Source organism: Salvia splendens, chromosome 11, assembly GCF_004379255.2.
Source record: "Salvia splendens isolate huo1 chromosome 11, SspV2, whole genome shotgun sequence".
NCBI classification, from domain to species: domain Eukaryota; kingdom Viridiplantae; phylum Streptophyta; class Magnoliopsida; order Lamiales; family Lamiaceae; genus Salvia; species Salvia splendens.
The window spans coordinates 1408793-1429969 of NC_056042.1; the positions used below are offsets into that span (position 1 = coordinate 1408793).

The 21177-nt window shown below is 38.5% G+C and overlaps 2 protein-coding genes across 2 annotated transcripts; one reads left to right on the top strand and one right to left on the bottom strand.

Moving 5' to 3' along the window:
• Nucleotides 1-12959: 12959 nt before the first annotated feature.
• Nucleotides 12960-17649, top strand: LOC121755777 (probable alpha,alpha-trehalose-phosphate synthase [UDP-forming] 7). Its single transcript, XM_042151162.1, has 4 exons — nt 12960-13272; nt 13488-15562; nt 16300-16573; nt 16816-17649. Exons 2-4 carry the CDS (start codon nt 13575-13577, stop codon nt 17158-17160), a joined length of 2607 nt encoding a protein of 868 aa, XP_042007096.1. The 5' UTR covers nt 12960-13272; nt 13488-13574; the 3' UTR covers nt 17161-17649.
• A 1247-nt stretch (nt 17650-18896) lies between these two features.
• LOC121755402 (pentatricopeptide repeat-containing protein At2g41080) lies at nt 18897-21145 on the bottom strand. The gene has a single exon (XM_042150705.1). The coding sequence runs from the start codon at nt 20955-20957 to the stop codon at nt 19014-19016; it is 1944 nt and encodes a 647-aa protein (XP_042006639.1). The 5' UTR covers nt 20958-21145; the 3' UTR covers nt 18897-19013.
• Nucleotides 21146-21177: the final 32 nt, after the last annotated feature.

Below are 21177 nucleotides of genomic sequence, written 5' to 3' on the forward strand. Positions count from 1 at the left end.
GCTCATAAAGTCGATTGCAATCTAAGTTCATCATAGATACCATATCTGAACGTATGTGAACCGGGAATGTGGCCACATTCCACGACGGTCACTGGATTGGCCAACTCGAAAGCTAGCACACGATCCACATATGTGTACACTAGTCCTAGCAGGGTTTGCGACCCTACTGGGACCCGAATTCGATTAAACATAATTGGCATAGCCAAGCAGATAGGTATTTCATAAAACATAAAAGGCATGACAAAACATAAATAGCATAATTTTCACATAATCATGCTAAAAGCAAGTTCACATTTTGAAACACATGCCCACCTCAAAACGAAATTCCTTAATCAGAAGTTCCTTGACTTGGTCTTACTCAACGTGCGAAGACGTCCCTTTAGAAAATAAAGTATACTTAACTTGGGCTTTAAGAAGCCAAATAAACTTAACGTGAATGCATCCTAAGTGCATGATCATTTTATTCTTTTTCTTATTTCATAGAAAAGTCCTTGGGCATTAATTAAATCGAGAGATTTAATTTATGTGGAGGCTTACAAAATTATTCGTTTAGTAAAGAGAGGCATTACCTCCTATGCAAAATCATTCAAGCATTAAAATAAATCTGAAGTCCTTTCATCATCGCGGAATTAATTAGCAAACCATTTCTTAACGTTAATTATTCGAGCAACTTAGGAGATCCCATGATTTAATTAAAATATTAACTCATAATTTAAATTTTTAAAATGTGGCTCAAACTCCATAAATAATTTCTATTAAAAGGCAGCCCACTTCTCTCTAATTAACTCGTTCACTTAGCCCACTTAAAGAAATAAAAGCAGCCCAAGGTTCTAAATAAGACTTTAGCCATACTTTCATTTAAAGAGGCCCAAAAGCAAAAGGGAGGAATTAAGCCCCAAATCAATTACTTTGGCCCAAAACCTATCCCCTTCCCATTCGTTACCTCTCTCTCTCCCCCCTTAATTGAAGCAACAGCAGCGGCGCCTCCTTTCCATCTCTCACCTTCTCCGGCCAATTCACGCCTGGAGTGACTCCGATCTCCCTCAAATCGGGCTTCTCTCTCATTTTCTTCTCTATTCTCAAATTTGGAGGCCCAAGAGCAGATTGGGCTGCTAATGGGCTGACCTTCGGGCCGCCAGCCCTCCGTCACCGGGCCGAACTATCGGGCCTTAGAAGGATGTGGTCCGTGCTTGAAGAGAAAAAGGCCCGCTGATTATATTATTATACTCCTTGTACTCATGACTCTTTTCTCAAACTCATAAGAGCACCCACAACCGTGCTCTTGCCAACGAGCACGTTTGTAGGCCCGACCCCACTTTTTATGCCTACTCTTAGGCAAGAGCACAACACCCACAGCTGTGCTCTTCCGCAAGAACAAACACAATGGTCTCACCATTCTATTATTTAATTTAAATAAAAACATTTCCATAATATTAAAATTCATTAAAAAATCAAAATAATATTATAAATTATAAATAAAATAAAAAAGACATAATTAAAGTCCGAAAAAATAAAAATTACATAATTAAAATCCTAAAAATTAAAAATTACATAATTAAAATACTAAAAATTAAAAATTACATAATTAAAGCTAAAAATATCCCCATTGAAGACTATTCATCCGGCGGCACTGCCCCCAATTGTTTTTGGAGGCCCAATATCATGGCCTCGTGCGATCGAAGTTGCGCGGGGGTCATAGTTGACCTATCGACCATATTGAGTTGGGCCAAAATCCCCCACAACGAGTTGGTGGGGGGTGGAGGTGGCGCATAGGGCACATGAACGGGAGCGGGTTCGGGAGCATCGCCGGATGGAGTCGCGGCGCGACGGCGGTTGGCCGTCGCCGGACATTGTTATGTTGTAGGAGTGGAAGAAAGATTGAGAATGGAGATGAGAATGAAAATAAGAGAATGTAGATGAGAATTGTGTAGTGTGGTGTGAATTTTTTGGTGTGAAAGTGAGGGTATTTATAGATGAAAATGTGTTTTTTGGGGGAAAAATGAAAAAAAAATGAAAGTGGGTAGAAACGGATATAATTTTTTTGGTAAGTGGGAATTTTTTTTTAATTTTTAATCAGCTTTTTTTAATTAAAAACCGATTTTTTAAAAAAACCGATTGGGCAACGGCTATGCCGTTGCCCAATCAGCGCCGGCCACGTCACCTGCTCGCTGGCACGGATGTACTCGATGCATCGAGCAACGCCGTGCCAGCGGCGGATAGCGTCTCCGTGCCGCTGGCACGGACGGACGGACGGACGTCGTCCTGCTCACCGTCGCAGATGCTCTAAACCCACATGTATTAAATTACTCCCTCTGTTCCATAGTAGTGGAGTCATTTTGCCATTTTGGTACGTTCCATAGTTGTTGAGTCATTTCCATTTTTAGTAAAAGTTAACACATTTCTTCTCACTTACTTTACTCTCTCTTACTTTATTCTCTCTTCATCTCTCTACTTTCTTAATCTCCGTGCCGAAAAGAAATGCCCCCACTACTATGGAACGGAGGGAGTATGTAAGTTAAGGTGTAGTTTGGGGTGTAGTCGAAAATTCTAATTCGGGAATGAACTCTTCATATTCTTTCTTGTCGGTCATTGCATTTCATAAACATATATTAGATTGTTTTAGTTCGTTCAATTGTTATTTTAACTTTTGTTCTGTGAACTAACAACATTAAGTATAAAAAAGGGTAACGAGTTCCATTTAAATTAACGAAACAAGAGCGACATTTCTCTAGTTCGACATTAAACATAAATGAAATGGTAATAAAAGAGTGGGTATTACACTATTGCATTTCAAGAAAATGTAATTCTCCTAATTTTTTCTTTGCAAATTGCATTAATTATATTTTGGTGACTTTTCTCAATGCACTTTTAAGATATTGATTGCTCCAATCAGTTGTTTATGGTACTATTTTGATTATTGAAATTATTTTAATATATGCAAATTATATTCAATTTATAATAATATACGGTATATGATTGAAAAAATTATAAAATTTGGTAAAAAATTATTATGTCCCATAATTTTAAATATCAACAACAAATCATGAGATTTCGGATTGTTTGCAGTCATCTGGGGCAATTTTATTGGAGTCGATAAATCATAGTATGTGGGCATCACCGATGAGTGAAACTATATATTGTCTTTTTATTGAAAATGTGAACTGTTGGTTTCTGGGATTACAATAGATACAATCGGGCGTAATACAACCCAAAAGAAGGAATACAAATGAAAAGTGAACTGAAATTACAACTAAAAATTGAAACAACTAAACCGTGAAATTTGTTAGCCGAGTCGAGGAGTCCTCTTTCCGCAAAACGAGATACACTCCGGTAGTGCTCTTCGGATTGGCGTTTCGTCCCCAAAGATAAAATGGCTACGTCTCTGGTGAAGCAGCACCGCAATCAACAGAGCTCCGGCAAACTGGATGGAGGAGAGGGCAGAGCTTTCGACAGAAAAACAATGCAGAGAGAGGAAGAGAGCTTATGATGCAAATGCTTGTGAATATTGTGTCTAATGCAGTGGAATGACTAGCCTATTTATTGGCCAAGCCACCATGCAGGGTCAACCAAGCCATGAAGGCTCATCATGTCAGATTCGTAACCGTCGGCGGTTACAAGCGTGTGGCAGGAGTGTGCCTTTCGCGTGTGGATTTCTCACGTGGCAGCCTTGTAGGCTTTGACTGTGTCACGCTTGACGATGTGTCAAGTCACTTTGACTGTGCCACGCTTGACGATGTGTCAAGCCACTAGGATTGCTGACTCAGCGGTGGTCTAAAAAGATTACTACTGGTCCAGACCCAAGCCCAAAGACCAATTGCCAAGATCAAGATCGAGATCGAGATCGGGACCATGCCCGCGGCCGCGAGCACGGGCTCGGGCGGGCGGGCGGCGGCGCGCGTGTGGGCTCTTTCACCCATCTTGGTCCACTATAATTATTAAGTAACATAAAGTCACTTAATTTAAACACATTAAAAGATGTGTCACTTCTCTAATGTGGGATAATTAACACTAGTTAATTATTCCCTAAGCTCCAACTCCAAACTTTAATTAAAAACTAATTATGCCCAACTTTAATCCACTATTTCTCACTCACCGGAAATCGGTTTTGAGAAAGTGAACATACTACATTTATCTACATAAAATGTAGATCGACGCTATATCATTTAATTTCACAAAATTAGATGTCTCGCCACATTTATTATTTGGTCAAAATCCATTGACTGAGCATATTTATTCCATGATTTCTACAATCCCCCACATGAGTGGAAATAGCCAAATGCATATGCATGCAGACACAAGCTCAACCCTCGAGAGGTATATAAGCATAAGGATAGGTAGTTGTTGGCTTTGAACCCTCCATAGTCGATACCATCGGATACATAGGCGGCTTAGTAGCGCGATGCTTTGAACTAATCCCCCACGGCGTGCACCGAGACAATGGTGTTAATGCTTAAACACCTCAACCTCATCCGTTCTCACGTTTTGTGTCCATTGCGGTCTTGGACACCACTTTGGATTCATAAGTGCGTTTTATGAAGCGACCACACTTCGCACTTATATATGTGGTTCTTAGTCAAGTACCTTGCCATACTTGGTATCTTTGATAATTCCATCTCTTTGAGATCCTTAAGGACCATTAAAAGTCATAGACTTATCCTTTACCACTAGGCAAGTTCTCCAACACACTATTGCTCTTTAGGGAATAGATATAATTGAGTGTTTCTCATGAACTCTCTTAGCTTAGTTTTCCCATTGAACCAAGTTCTTGGGATCTCCAGTCATCATGGTTGGGTTACCACTATGACAATTCTTTAATTTGTGGGTTTCAAACCCATTCCCTCTAGCAACTTATTCATTTGATCACGGTTTAACCCTTTGGTTAGCGGATCCGCTAGATTATCTATTGACTTCACATAGTCAATTGTAATGACTCTTGTTGTGATCAAATGTCTCACGGTGTTATGTCGTCGACGTATATGTCGAGACTTACCATTATAGAAACCATTGTTTGCCCTTCCAATAGCCGCTTGGCTATCGCAGTGGATCAGTACTGGCTTAGGCCAACATGGAATATCTTCAAGGAAGTTCTTAAGCCACTCGGCTTCCTCACCAGCCTTATCTAAAAATATTACTACGGGTCCAGACCCAAGCCCAAAGACCAATTGCCAAGATCGAGATCGAAACCGGGCCTGAGGACCGAGGCCCGCGACCGCCAGCGGGCGGGGGGCGGCGGCGGCGGTGCGCGCGTGAGCTCTTTCACCCATCTTGGTTCACTATAATTATTAAGTAACATAAAGTCACTTAATTTAAACACATTAAAAGATGTGTCACTTCTCCAATGTGGGATAATTAACACTAGTTAATTATTCCCTAAGCTCCAACTCCAAGCTTTAATTAAAAGCTAATTATGCCCAACTTTAATCCACTATTTCTCACTCACCGGAAATCGGTTTTGAGAAAGTGAATATACTACATTCATCTACGTAAAATGTAGATCGACGCTATATCATTTAATTTCACAAAATTAGATATCTCGTCACATTTATTATTTGGTCAAAATCCATTGACCGGACATATTTATTCCATGATTTCTACATGAACAAATGCACTTAGGCGCGCATTGCTTTTGACGTGGGATTATAGCGAACAAATCAGAATTATGATTTTCCAACATATTTTTAATTTGTGAGATTGACTAAAAGTTCACTAAACTTTAGATATATATATATATATATATATATATATATAGGGGAGTGATCAAGATATAACTAATCTTAAGTGTATAACTAGAGAACAAATCTCAGCCACACATCTTAATGGAACAAATATTATTTATTTTAATAATATAAAATAGGCCAAGGGTATTTTTGGAAATTACATTATCAAATTCAAATTTACGTGATTTCCTTTCTTTCTCCTTTCAAATCTGCGATCAAATCTCCTTCGATTTGGGGCGGCGCTGATGCAGGCACTGGCGACGTTGCAGAGTTGGGGCGGTTGGTTGTGATGGGCGTCGCATCGTGTTGATGTTGGTGGTGGTAGCCGTGATTTGGTGACAGCGGGAGCGGAGCTGCGTTGGTGCGCCACGGATTGTGTGCGGCGGTGATGTTAGTTGAGAGAAACTCCGTCCAAGGACACTGTTGTTGAGAGCGATACGGCAGCGGCTGCGGTGTGTTAGTGATGGATGATTTCTTGGGCTTGTGTTTTTGGATGGCATTGTTGGAAGTAAGGTTTGTGGTATGAGAATGTGGTGATGAAAGGGGATGTATCATGTATGTATATTGGCAGGAGGCCCTTGGTCCCAAGCTTGATCAATTATTCATTTTATGAAATGTAAATTGTTTAGTTTGAAGAGATTTTCAAAAAATAAGAGTGATGTGTTTTGTGAAAAAAAGTGAAGCGTTTTGTGAACAAGAGTGAAGTAAAATCAGAATAAGAGTGATGTGTTTTGTGAACAAGAGTGAAGTAAAATCAGAATAAGAGTGATGTGTTTTGTGAACAAGAGTGAAGCGTTTTCTGAACAAGAGTGAAGTAAAATCAGAATAAGAGTGATGTGTTTTGTGAACAAGAGTGAAGTAAAATCAGAATAAGAGTGATGTGTTTTGTGAACAAGAGTGAAGTGTTTTGTGAACAAGAGTGAAGTAAAATCAGAATAAGAGTGATGTGTTTTGTGAACAATAGTGAAGTGTTTTCTGAACAAGAGTGAAGTAAAATCAGAATAAGAGTGATGTGTTTTGTGAACAAGAGTGGAGTAAAATCAGAATAAGAGTGATGTGTTTTGTGAACAAGAGTGAAGTGTTTTCTGAACAAGAGTGAAGTAAAATCAGGATAAGAGTGATGTGTTTTGTGAACAAGAGTGAAGTAAAATCAGAATAAGAGTGATGTGTTTTGTGAACAAGAGTGAAGTGTTTTCTGAACAAGAGTGAAGTGTTTTGTGAACAAGAGTGAAGTAAAATCAGAATAAGAGTGATGTGTTTTGTGAACAAGAGTGAAGTAAAATCAGAATAAGAGTGATGTGTTTTGTGAACAAGAGTGAAGTAAAATCAGAATAAGAGTGATGTGTTTTGTGAACAAGAGTGAAGCGTTTTCTAAACAAGAGTGAAGTAAAAATCAAAATAAGAGTGATGTGTTTTGTGAACAAGAGTGAAGTAAAATCAGAATAAGAGTGATGTGTTTTGTGAACAAGAGTGAAGTGTTTTCTGAACAAGAGTGAAGTGTACTCGGAAATGATGTGGAGGAATTGGCGAAGATGCCGTTTTGATGAAAAGCTGTTGCCGTTTACTCATTTTTCATTTTTTTAAATTCATTTTTCTGCCCCACAAAAGCATTATTTTACTTCACTCTCGTTTACAAAACACATCACTCTTAGGCATGATTTTACTTCACTCTTGTTTACAAAACACATCAATCTTGGCATGATTTTACTTCACTCTTGTTTACAAAACACATCACTCTTGGCATGATTTTACTTCACTCTTGTTTACAAAACACATCACTCTTAGGCATGATTTTACTTCACTCTTGTTTACAAAACACATCACTCTTGGCATGATTTTACTTCACTCTTGTTTACAAAACACATCACTCTTGGCATGATTTTACTTCACTCTTAGGCATGATTTTACTTCAATCTTGTTTACAAAATACATCACTCTTAGGCATGATTTTACTTCACTCTTGTTTACAAAACACTTCACTCTTATTCTGAGTTTACTTCACTCTTGTTCACAAAACACATCACTCTTATTCTGATTTTACTTCACTCTTATCATCTGCTTAAAATCCAGCTAGTCAATTGATCAAACACCTTCTAGCATCAGCATTTACAAATTTCTCTCTGATGAAATAAATAATTAAGAATGAAAATTAAGCCGAATTAGAAGAGGATGAACTTCAATTACTATTATTACAAGAATTTCCGTAGCTCAATTCGCCGTATTTATAGCTGAAACCAATCGCCGCCTTTGCTCGGGCAAATTCTAGCTTTGATGAACAGAGCTCCGAATTCTTCAATAATTCTTGAATTCACATACATCATTCAGCAACCTAAGAGTAATTAAACTCAATTTCGAGCCGGAATTCCCATACCGGATGATGATTCCGGCGAGCAGCGACTTGTCGATCACCGTCTTCAGCTTCACATTCTTCGGCCCGGTCAGCTTCTGCGCGCGCTTCGCGATCTCCGCCAGATGCTGCGGCTCCAGCTCCACCACCGACGCCACTGTCGCCACCTCCGTCTCCGACAGCCGGTTCGCGATCAGCTCGAACTCCGCCGCGATCTCCTTGATCAGATCCACTCGCTTCATGTCCGTGAAGTTAACCTTCAAATGGAGTAAAAATTTACATAATCTAATTTTTTGTGCAATGACAATAATACCCCTGACTTGTTATTATGGAGTAAATTTGTGATTGAGGGAGCTAATATCTCATTAAATTCAAAAATTAATATTAGCCCTTGATTTTTTTGATCTTGTGGCTATTATTTGTTCTCTAGTTATATGGTTAAGAGGTGTTTGCCATAGATCACTACTATATATATATATCTTGTGGGGTATGTTCTTTTATTGATTTATAGAAATATGATACTCATAAAAGAAAGATATTATCTTTTACTAATGTTATGCAATATCCTAATGATTTTCATTCTATGGCATTTGTTTCGTATGCTTACACATCAAAATTCACAAAATAAATAATGTGGTTTGCAGTTTTTTCTTGTTATAGTCAAAAGAAATGTTTGGTCAAAAGTAATATACTCGTACTTCTAAAAGATTGAAGTTTGTTTAGGCTAAACTAAAGTGAGGTGGAATCCTAATAAGATGACCAAACTGTTAGGCATGGGCAAAAGTATCAGAAATTTAAAAGTTCAATGTGAAAATATTGAAATTTAAAATTTAGTTTACGTTTTTGAATTTTCAGTTCAGATTGAAATTTTATAAAAATTTTAGATGTTTGATACAGATCAAATCGGACATGATGTTTTTAAAATAAAGTAATCCAAATTTCGAAATACATTTATATATATTAAAATATGCACATAATTATAAATTTAACAAAGTATAAAACTTTTGTTGTACAATTCTAATGGGATTTGGTATTAGATTTCAGAATTTTGTATTCAATTTTCAAAATTTTCAGATTTTTAATATTGCGATTTCGATTTTTTATAGTTTTATGCAATGTCAAATTTTTTCAAATCAAATCAGACATTATAGTTCAAAATTTGGATTTTTTGACTAATCAGATTGGATCAGATTTATTTCTCATAAAATTTTAGATTTTTTTATTGGATCGTATTGGCAAAAATTCGATTCGTAAACCCAATGCCCATCCCTATAAATTGCCACAAAAATTATATAGATTTAATAAAATATGGTTGTAAAAAATTAGCTGTAAAATCATACGTCGACATCACTATAATGAGTTAAATATGATGTCATATATTCATCAAGAAATAACGTCATTTTGTTGAAAAAACTTCAACAAACATATTGCACGTAGATAATCATATTTTTCGCCATGAATTTAACCAAACGGCCGCATTGTGAGTAGTCACGACTTCCACAGATTATACACCCAAAGATACCCGGTTTATAAACATTACCGCCTTAGTAACCAAACGACTCCTAATATTTCCAGCAATTTAATTAGAAGCTCCCACAATACTCCAATATAACGTACAAAATTTCAAATCATCGTATTGGAACTACATATGGGCCTTACAGTGAAACAGAAGCCCGTATCCAAAATCGGGCCAAGACAAGGCCCGAACTGAAGCTTCGTCACGTCAGCACTTACGCAACAAGCCCATGACCGTACATGGTGGGCCCGAAGTTGACGCGCTTCGTCAGCCAAATGAGAGGACACGTGTCACATCCCCAGATGCCACGCGAAGAGCGCGTGGGATGCTGCCAGCTGGAATGTAATACAAAGTCGGCTGGCAAACCTTATCCTCTTTCTTTATGAGAAGTGATAATCTCACCGCCACTAACTAACGCCATCCACAATAGGAATAGCCCAGCAATAGTCCAGCCATAGCATAGCCACAAACTCCTCCTGCCACATCATCAACACTAAAAATCCTCCTGCCACATCATAAATAGCTCAGCCATAGCCTAGCCACATCATAAATAGCCCAGCCACATCAATAGCCACATCACTCAAAATTATATAAAACAAATAATCAACAATCACACAAAATACGCAATTTAATTTACGATACATATACGGAAAATTTAATAATATTATTAAAATTTAAAAAGTACATTAATTAAAAAAAATTACATAATTAACAAAAAAACTACTACCGTGCAGTCCTCCGCGTATATATAGTGTTTCGGAAACAAAAATAAAAAATAAAAATTCGCTCTAGGCGGTGCGTTAGGCGATCCGGACGCTGCAATAGCGCCTAGCGGATCGCCTAGCGCACCGTCTAGTGCCACGGAACCGCCGAGCGCTAGGCGATTTTTTTTGCGAAAATCGCTGGGCGGCTGCAATAGACCGCCTAGCGCCGACGCTCGGCTAGGCGGTGCGCTAGGCGCTATTGTGGATGCTCTAAATGATTTGTTCACCAACTTATAAAATCGGTGGGATATGAAGAAGCCACGTAAATGTTATTTCTCTTGATAAAAAAATGGAAAATATAGGATAATTTTTCGTTAAGCAATGATATAATGTTTCAAATTTATATACTCTATTCCCCCATAATAAGAGTTCTATTTGATGTAGGCACTAGTTTTAAGGAGCTCACTCATATATTAATTTTATAACAAAATGTGGGTGGAATATGTGGCATACTTACCATTTTTAATAAAAATAAAATAGAATTTTTATTGTAGGACGGATGAAAATGTCAAAATAGAATTTTTATTTTTAATAAAAATAAAATAAAATAGAACTCTTATCGTGGGAAGGAAGGAGTACACTGCTGGGTTTTATCATGTTCATATTATTATTGAATTTGCAAGGTAATTCTGTGCAGAGTTCGTGCGAACTATTGTCAGTAGTGTATGTTTGTTTATTGTTTTAGCAGTTATGATTGATTTGAGATATTAGTCTTTAAATTTATAATATTAAGATTATTATATAACTTAAAATTGAGTTTTATGTGGTATAATATTATTGCCAGTTTGTAATCATGTTAGTTTTGTGTTTTGTTCAGGTTTGTTGTAGTGGATTAGGTCTCACATCAATATGTTTGGCTCTTGACATACTGATTCGGTTTACAATTATTGCATCGATATACCTAAATGACATCACCTATATATTCAACTTATAAAATCGAGGGAATATTAAGATTATTATGCAATGTGAAATTGAATTTTGTATAATACACCAATATTATTGTCGGCTTGTAATAATATTGTTGAATTGTTTTGTATCTTGTTCGGATTTGTTATAACGGATTAGGTTCCATATAAATATGGGTGTATTAGGGTCCTCACAACTCTTTGGTGTTAAGCTTCAAACAGATCACAGTCCTTGGATCTTTGGATTGGATGGTTGTGATCAAAATAGTCGAGCTACATTATTTGATGAAAAATCTACATTATTAGTCGGTGTACATTAGTAGAATGAAAATCTACATTATTAGACTATAATGCTACATTATTAGTCGGTGTACATTAATAGGATGAAAATCTACATTATTAAATGACACGTGGCATTAATCTGACCGTTAGATGACAAAATCGTGAGGCTGAGATTCGATTGAATGTTTGGACAATATTTATATGTTGAACTTGAATACATCCCTATATATATATATGTTAATCGGTTAGTTGACATAGTGATTCGATTTACAACTATTGTGCCGACATCCCCATATGACATTATCTGTGTATTCAACGTTTACATACCATGTGCATTCCCGTGCTTAACCCAAAATAAAATCATCATCAATATCTGGCGCATTTAACACTTATTTTACCATTATTACTTTTACAACTAACTTAGATTCTCATTATTTTTTACCTGATTTTGACCTTAAAATTTATAAAATTTGTAAGATTATTATGCAATATGAAATTGAATTTTGTATAGTACACCAATATTATTGTCGGCTTGTAATCATATTGTTTAAGTGTTTTGTGTCTTGTTCGGATTTGTTATAACGGATTAGGTTCCACATACATATGTTAATTGGTTAGTTGACATAGTGATTCGATTTACAACTATTGCATCGATATCTCCAAATGACATTATCTATATATTCAACGTTTCATACCATGTGCGTTCCGTGGTTAACTTAGAATAAAATCATCATAAATATCTGGCGCATTTAATACTTGCTCCATCCGTCCCATAAAAATAGAGAATTTGGAGACGGAACATATTTTAATGCAAAGTTGGTAAAATAGGTGAGATGTAGAAAAAAAAAGTAATTGAAGTAGTATTATTAGTAGAGAATGAGACTCATATTATAAGAGAGAAAAGACTTGCCAAAAATAAAAATAGACTATTTTTATAGGAAGAATCAAAATGTTAAAAAAAACTATTTTATGAAACAAAGGAAGTATTTTACTGTCATTTCTTTTACAACTAACTTAGATTCTTAGTATTATTTTTTTACTAAAGTAAAAATAAAAAAACTACCATAAATCAAAACTACTTGTTTATTTCAAGAATTCATATCTCCAATCATAATACAGTATTATCATAATTGATCCTAAAAAACTACTACTAATAACTTCAATAACGCATATTTTTATCATTTCCAATTTATCCAAGAATAGTGTTATTACAACTATCAATTGAGGTATTATTGTAACATGAAAATACTTTCTATATACATGAGATAATAATTTTATACGTTGGTTTATTTTTAAATATTGCGATGAATATGATTGGGCTGTGATGTGCGAGGGGTGAGTTTAGTGATTCTTTTATTTGTTGGCACGTTTTGTTTCCCAGTCAGTATTATTCTATCCATTTCGGTTAATTTTGAAAATTATTAATTATTAATTGTCTGAATATTCATATCCATGACTTTCCATAGGCGATCGTCGATTCATTTTATTTACCCAATTCAAAAATTACGTGTATCGAATTCAAGATTAAGTATTTATATTTGATTTTTTGGGTTGGGTTTTGTTTTGTTTGCGTCAAACCCTAGAATCCCATTCTCAAAATTCTTGGCTCAAGTTTGACTCTTCTTCTCAGAGGAAATATAATTCTTGCTCAATTTCAATTGCAGAGGCCCCAATTTCTGGTTCCTGCTTGCTCATTCAGCCAGATTGAAATTTCTCTGAAGGCTAGGGTTTCCATTGATTGGTATGTTCTGATTTCTTCCGAGAATTTATCCCTTTTTATGTGTTTTGTTTGGATGAGTAACTGTTTTGTGTTTCCGTGCATTGCTTTTTGTTTGATTATGTGTCATTTCTGTTTCTTTTTTGGAAGACATTTTGTATTTTTTGTTGATTGGAAAGAGAGATTTGTGATTTGAGTGTTGTTGTGATTATAAAATAATTGTTTTTATTGATTTATAGGTAGCTGGAAACAGAGTTGAGAGTTGTGAGATTTGAGGAGAAAGATTTTCTGTACCTCTTGAGTGGAATAAGGAGGAATTTGGCAAGATGATGTCAAGATCTTATACGAATCTATTGGATTTAGCATCTGGGAATTTCCCGGTGATGGGTCGGGAGAAGGAGCGGAAGCGTTTCCCGAGGGTGATGACAGTGCCGGGGAATATTGCTGAGCTGGACGATGAGCAAGCTAATAGTGTGACATCGGAGAATCCATCTTCAGTGGCTGGTGATCGGATGATCATAGTGGCGAACATTCTGCCTTTGAGAGCAAAGCGAAGGCCGGACAATAAGGGTTGGAGTTTTAGCTGGAATGAGGATTCGTTGCTTTTGCGGGTTAAGGATGGGTTGCCGGAGGACATGGAAGTGCTGTATGTTGGCTCGTTGCCTGTTGATGTCGATCCAATTGAGCAGGATGATGTGGCCAATCATATCCTAGAGAAGTTTAAATGTGTTCCTGCCTTTGTTCCGCCCAGTCTTTTGGCTAACTACTATCATGGTTTTTGCAAGAAGCAGCTGTGGCCACTTTTCCATTACATGCTGCCATTTTCAGCTGATCATGGGGGTAGATTTGATCGGTCCCAGTGGGAAGCATATGTGTCTGTCAATAAATTGTTCTCGCAGAAAGTGATTGAGATTCTTAATCCTGAAGATGATTTTGTTTGGATACATGATTATCACTTGATGGTTCTGCCAACGTTTTTGAGGAGGCGTTTTGTCCGCTTGAGGATGGGGTTTTTCCTTCACAGCCCCTTCCCCTCTTCGGAGATATACAGATCACTTCCTGTTAGAGAAGAAATCCTCAAGGCCCTACTCAACTCCGACCTTATTGGTTTTCATACCTTTGATTATGCTCGTCATTTTCTCTCTTGTTGCAGTCGGATGTTGGGCATAGAGTATCAGTCAAAGAGAGGATACATAGGGTTGGATTACTATGGAAGGACAATTGGAATAAAGATTATGACGGTTGGGATACATATGGGCCATCTTGAGACTGTACTTAGACAAGCAGATAAAGAACTGAAGGTTGAGGAGCTAAAGCGGCAGTTTGAAGGGAAGACCGTGTTGCTTGGAGTTGATGATATGGACATATTCAAAGGTATCAACTTAAAACTTTTGGCTTTTGAGCATATGCTCAAGGAGCATCCAAAGTGGCAAGGAGAGGCTGTGCTCGTGCAGATCGCAAATCCTGCTAGGGCGAAAGGGATACATTTGGATGAACTACAGGCTGAGATAGAGGAGAGCTGTAAAAGAATTTCTAAGGAGTTTGGTAGACCTGGTTACGAACCTGTCATTTTTGTTCACCGTTCTTTATCAATCAGTGAAAGAATGGCTTATTACAGCATTGCTGAGAGTGTTGTGGTGACAGCAGTAAGGGATGGGATGAACCTGACTCCTTACGAATATATTATTTCTAGACAGGGCATCACCGGTGCAGAAACAGGGTCAAACTTGAGTGGGCCTAAGAAGAGCATGCTAGTGGTATCTGAGTTCATTGGGTGCTCTCCTTCCCTAAGTGGTGCCATTCGTGTCAATCCATGGAATGTTGAATCAACGGCAGAGGCAATGAATGAGTCTTTATCAATGTCAGAATCGGAGAAGGAGTTACGACATGAGAAGCACTACCGATATGTTAGCACTCATGATGTAGCTTTCTGGTCTAGAAGCTTCTTACAAGATATGGAAAGAACTTGCGCTGAACACTTCCGGAAAAGATGCTGGGGTATCGGTCTTGGATTTGGGTTCCGAGTGGTGGCATTGGATCCTAATTTTAGAAAACTTTCTATTGATGATATTGTGGCTGCTTACTGTATGGCCAAAAACAGGGCTATACTGTTGGATTATGATGGCACGTTGATGCCTCAAAATTTGATTGTGAAGACTCCAAGTGCTGAGATACTATCACTTTTGAACAGGCTGTGTGCAGATCCCAAGAATGTAGTTTTCATGGTGAGCGGAAGAGGTAGAGAGAGCTTAAGCCAGTGGTTTGATCCTTGCAAGAAGCTTGGACTTGCTGCAGAACATGGCTACTTTTTAAGGTATACACCTAATTTGTCTTCTTTCATCATTTTTAGCTATTTTACTTTCAGTCAGAGGCTATAGTCTGGATATAATCTGTTCTTCTGTTACTATACGCCTTTTTCTATTCCACATTTCCAACTGATAGTAATATCTTACTCGACTTTCCAGACAGTCACTAGTGGATCCTAAGATCTTGCATTGCAGTATTTGAAGTCATAATAATTTAGCATTTGGCAATCTTGCTTTATTGCTTTTTTTTTTCTGATGCTAGATGCCGTTTTTAAAAACCCATATTTCCCGAGAAGTCGAACTTCTGGACTGTATTAGTAATTTGGTATTTGGGTGACTGATTTTGATGTGTCTTTATTTGGGTGAAACTTCTTGGACTGCATTGGTAATTTGGTATTTGGATTTTGAGTGACTGATTTTGATGTGTCTTTATTTGGGTGAAACTTCTTGGATTGTATTGGTATACTATTTTAGTATTTGGTTGACTGATTTGTTATCTTTATTAGTAGTAGTTCGTTCAATCTCCTGCTGGTGGACTGTATCCAGTTTGAGTCTGCACCTCTTCTAAAAATGTTTTTATTTGTTGGTCGAGCTGGAGCTTGATTTTGTTTGGTTTTCATTCTTGGTCGGGTTAAATGAGCTGAGTTGCACATGATGATGTGACCGAAGTGTCCAAATCCTTCAGCACTGCCATTTCTAGACCCAGACTGATGATCTGTTTGCTTTTTGAATGACCGATTTGCAGGTGGCCACAATGTGAAGAATGGGAAACTTATGGTCAGGGTTCCGATTTTGGTTGGATGCAGATGGCTGAGCCTGTCATGAAATCATATACAGAGGCTACCGATGGTTCTGGAATTGAGAGGAAAGAAAGTTCCTTAGTTTGGCATTATCAGGATGCAGACCCTGTGTTCGGTTATTCTCAGGCAAAGGAAATGTTGGATCATTTGGAGAGTGTCTTGGCAAATGAACCTGTCGCTGTCAAGAGTGGGCAGTTGATAGTAGAAATCAAACCTCAGGCATGTCCCCTTATGGTTTTCCTCTTTGATTGCTTAAGGACTTCTCAGTTTTCAGTTTTCAGTTTCATACCCTTTTCGCCCTCTTATTATCAGTGTCAGATCTCTCCATCTCGATCACTTCCCCCTTTGCTTTTTAAGAGAGTGAAAGGGCTGCCTATTTTTTTATCCTTATCGCACACGAAGAATTTCCTTTCAAAACAACATGAACATTGAATTAAGATTGCCTTTTTTTCGTAATGCAGGGTGTTAGCAAAGGTGTAGTTGCTGAAAAGATCTTCACATCGATGACAGAGAAAGGGGAACAGGCTGATTTTGTACTATGCATTGGCGATGACAGATCCGATGAGGATATGTTTGAACTGATCGGTACTGCTGTGTCCAAAAATATACTTTCATACAATACCGAAGTATTTGCCTGCACTGTCGGTCAAAAACCAAGCAAAGCCAAGTATTATCTGGATGATTCATCTGAAGTGGTCTCAATGCTCGAGTCTCTCGCTGAAGAAACTTCTCCAGCAGTCTCATCAGATGATGAAGATCATATATCCACAAGAAGATTTAATCGCCTTGCTTCTTTTGATGGTTAGTTCTCTAAACAGAGAGCAACCTGAGTTCGTCTAATGGTATCGCTGCTTATGGATGTTTAGGTTTTAGTCGATAGTATATGGAAATGACGCAATTTTCTTTTACTTTACTTTCTCTCTTTTAAGTCTCATTCTTGTCTCGTTGGGCCTTCTGTTGGGCGAAGTTTATTGAACTCGTTAGCTGCAATTCTTTGGTGGGTGGGGGGGATGTAGAAAAAATGGAAGTCCGGTACAGGTTAGTGACTCGTAGTCTGAGCTATAGGGTTCTTGAAGTTCTGTTGGTAGTTGTTGATGCTCGAATGAGGGTACTGATTACGCGAGTAGGAGCCTGCGACCTCGAACTTTCTGGTGAGACCCCCTGTACAGGTTGATTGGTGTGTGGCTGCTGTTTTGATATGTGCAATGGTTGGTTTAGGGGCAGACCCAATCAAATTGATGTGAATAATTCTTTTTGACTGATGGAATGTGACTTGTTATAAATTCTTTTTGACATTTTGGTTCTGCTCTATTCTTTCCAGATTTTCTCATTGTTACATACTTGCATAGTTTCATTCCTATAAACTGTGTGCCAGGTTTTCTGGGTACCCGGACCGGGTGTATTAGGGTACATGGTTTTTCGATACGGGTTGGGGTTGGGGTCAGGTAGTAATATACTCCATCCGTTCCTTATTAATTGAGTCATTTTTTTTTGAGACGTTTTAAATAATTGAGTGATTTTTATTTTTGGTAAAAAGTAACACTCTTTTACAATCTTCATGTTCAAAAGAAATGTATAAATTAATAAAATGGAGGGAGTATTTTGTTATTCAGAATCCATGGGCGATGGTACGAAATGCTCTATAATTTCATAGGGTTAGAAATTAATTTTATAACTAAAAATAACCTCAACTTGAATCACCTACTTCAAATAGCTTGATAGAAGTACTATTTAACTCATCTGAAATTAAACCAAGCCCTATAAGATTGACTTAAAATAAGTACTTTTTGTCCCACAAAATTAGTCAATTTTTTTCCCTTGATATTCTTTACCATACATTACACTACTAATATGGTAACTTCATATATGTATGAATTAACCAAGTGGTAGATAATGGGTCATGTCAAATGAATGACACCTATATATACAATTAATAAGATAAAAGGGGTGCATTATAATGCTAATTTTTCTTAAATTGCTAACTTGCTAACTTATCAACGTAGTGTATTATAAATGTCAACACAATCACATTAAAATGTCAACATATATTTGTGTTGACATTTTAATAAACTGTGTTGACATTTAAATATTAATGTCAACGCAATGTATTAAAATATCAACTTATGTTTATATTGACATTTCAGTATCATCATGTTGACATTATTATTACACTACGTTGATGAGTTAACAATTTATGAAAAGTTGGCAACGGATCACACCCACAAGATAAATATATCTTGTGTGTGAGTTGGTCAAACGGTAGAGAGGTTAATAATGTCTGAGGCCAAAGGTCACGGTCCATAGTACGGTCTTAAAATTTATGTTCATTTAACCATTAAAAAAAAGAAGATAAATATATCAGTTAAAGAATTTGTAAATTTTTGTAAGTCAAATTGATCGATGGATTGGACCGAAACCCGAAAGTTTATGGTTAGGATTAACAATATATAGCTCCGAAAGTATTATAGTATTTCAAATGACACAAAACTGAATTGCCTAACAAATAATCTGAAGGCGGATTGGTTCGATTGACATCCTTCACTGACTATCAACAGTCCTACCTATGTTTCATTATTCCAGATAAATATTCAATCACATGATGAACAATACAGTAAAAAACTCATTAGTTTAAACTATGTATCCAAGAAATCAGTTAAGCTCACCAGAAGTCACCACAAGAGCAATGCCCATCTCTAAAATGATGAAATCTGCTTGAATCCCTCAAAACAATCTCTCTCCCCTTCACCATCGATATATACTTCATAGCCACGTGACAGTCCTCACACACACGCAGGTTCTTCATCACCCTAATCGGGCGGCCCTCGGGCCCGTTCATCAGCGCGAACGCAACCGCCAGTTTCTCGCTGTGGTGCGCCAAGCTATGCTCCTTCTCCTCCACCTCCGTATCGTGCAACGAGGCGCCTGTCTCGGGCACGTACCCGTGTGATCTCAGCTCATCCATCAGCTCTCTCAAGTATGACTCAATCTTTTTAAATTGTGGATGAGATGTGTCACCCATTGTGAAATGGTGAACCTTGTTCTTGAGTTCATACCAGCTCATCCCCGGCTCTTTCTTGACCGTCAGTGCCTTCATCCGTTTCCTCACTCTAGACGCGTCGTGCCATCTCTCAGCGGTGGATTGGGCGTTGGAGAGGAGCACGTACAAGGCTGTGTCGTGAGGGTCGATTTTGAGAACTTCCTCGGCTATTCTCTTCGCCATATCCGCGTTTTTGTGCGTTTTGCAGCCCGAGAGGAGAGTTTTCCACGTGATGGCATCCGGGCTCACGGGCATTGATCTGATGAAGCGCTCGGCCTCCTCTAAACAGCCTGCTCGGCTGAGGAGATCGACCACGCAGGTGTAGTGTTTCACTCCGAGTTCTAATCTGTATTTCTTTACCATTTGGTTGAAAAGCTGAATCCCCTTTTCTTTCAATCCACTGTGACTACATGAATACAACAGGCTCAAGAATGTGATTTCGTTCGCCTCCATCCCTTCGAGCTCCATCCTTTTAAACAGCTTGATCGCCTCGTCTCCTCTCCCGTGGAAGCCATAAGCAGCAATCATCGAAGACATAAGCACGTGATCACTTGAAACGCCTCCCCCCCTCTCTTCAAAAGCCCTCACCGCGTCGTCCAAGCAGCCACACCGCGAGTACATGGTGAGTAACGAGGTGACGACAGCAGCATCCAACATCGCCCCTGCCTTCACCGCCTCAGCGTGAACCTGCTGCCCCTGCCCGAGAGTCGAGAGCTCAGAGCAAGAACTGACCACGCTCACGAACGTGATGCTGTCCGGATAAAACCCAGCCCTCCTCATCAGGTAGTACGTTTCCAGCGCGGACGAAGGGCAGTCGTTCTGGACAAGGCCGGCGATGAGCGTGTTACAAATGACTACGTTGCGCAATGGCACGCGCTGAATCACTCTCTCAGCCATCACCAAGCATCCACACCTCATATACATATGAGCAACCGAGTTCCCCACCACCGAATCTCGATCAAGACCTAATCGCATCGCGTAGCAATGCACCTGTTCTCCTTTCATCAAATCCCTCAGCCCCGCGCACCCTCTCGACACACTAGCCAACGTAAACGCGTCCGACGAAACCCCTTCGCGGTGCATTCGAGCAAACAATCGCAACCCCTCGTCGTTAAGCACGTTCCCGATCATCCCGGTGATGACCGCGTTCCACGTCGCGGGATTCCTCTCAACCATTTCCTCAAACAGCTCGACGGCAGCAGCCAGCTCCCCGTTCTGGATGTGGGCCCCGATCACGATGTTGTAGGACATGACGTTTCGGTGGGGCATTGTGTCGAACACCTTGAGGGCGGTGTCGGGGCGGTGGAGTTTGGCGTAGGCATTGATGAGGTAGTTGGAGAGGAACTTGATGGTGGACCAGCCGGTGGTGGTGAGGATGGAGTGGAGCTGGTGGGCCGCCGGGAGAGAGCCGGCGGCGACGCATACTTTGAGGAGGTGGGAGATTAAAAGGGGGTTTGAGGAGATGAGGTTGAAGTGGGTGGTGAAGGCTTTCTTGAGGTGGCCTCGGCTGCACAAGGCAATGAACGAAGTCATATGTTGTTCGGTGAATGTCGAGGCCAAAGGCATGACGTAACCTTTAAATTTAAATTCATTTATTTATAAAAAAAATCTTTAAATTTAAATTCATTTATTCATAAAAAAAGGAGCCCTAAGGTGCAAAAAGGGTTATTGGCGTCTAATTACCTTACTTTTGAAAATTTTAGAATTTTTTTTACGACCTTCGAACTTAACATCTAATATCACCAACTTTGAGAAATGTTAAATTTTAAATTTGTAGAATAAAATA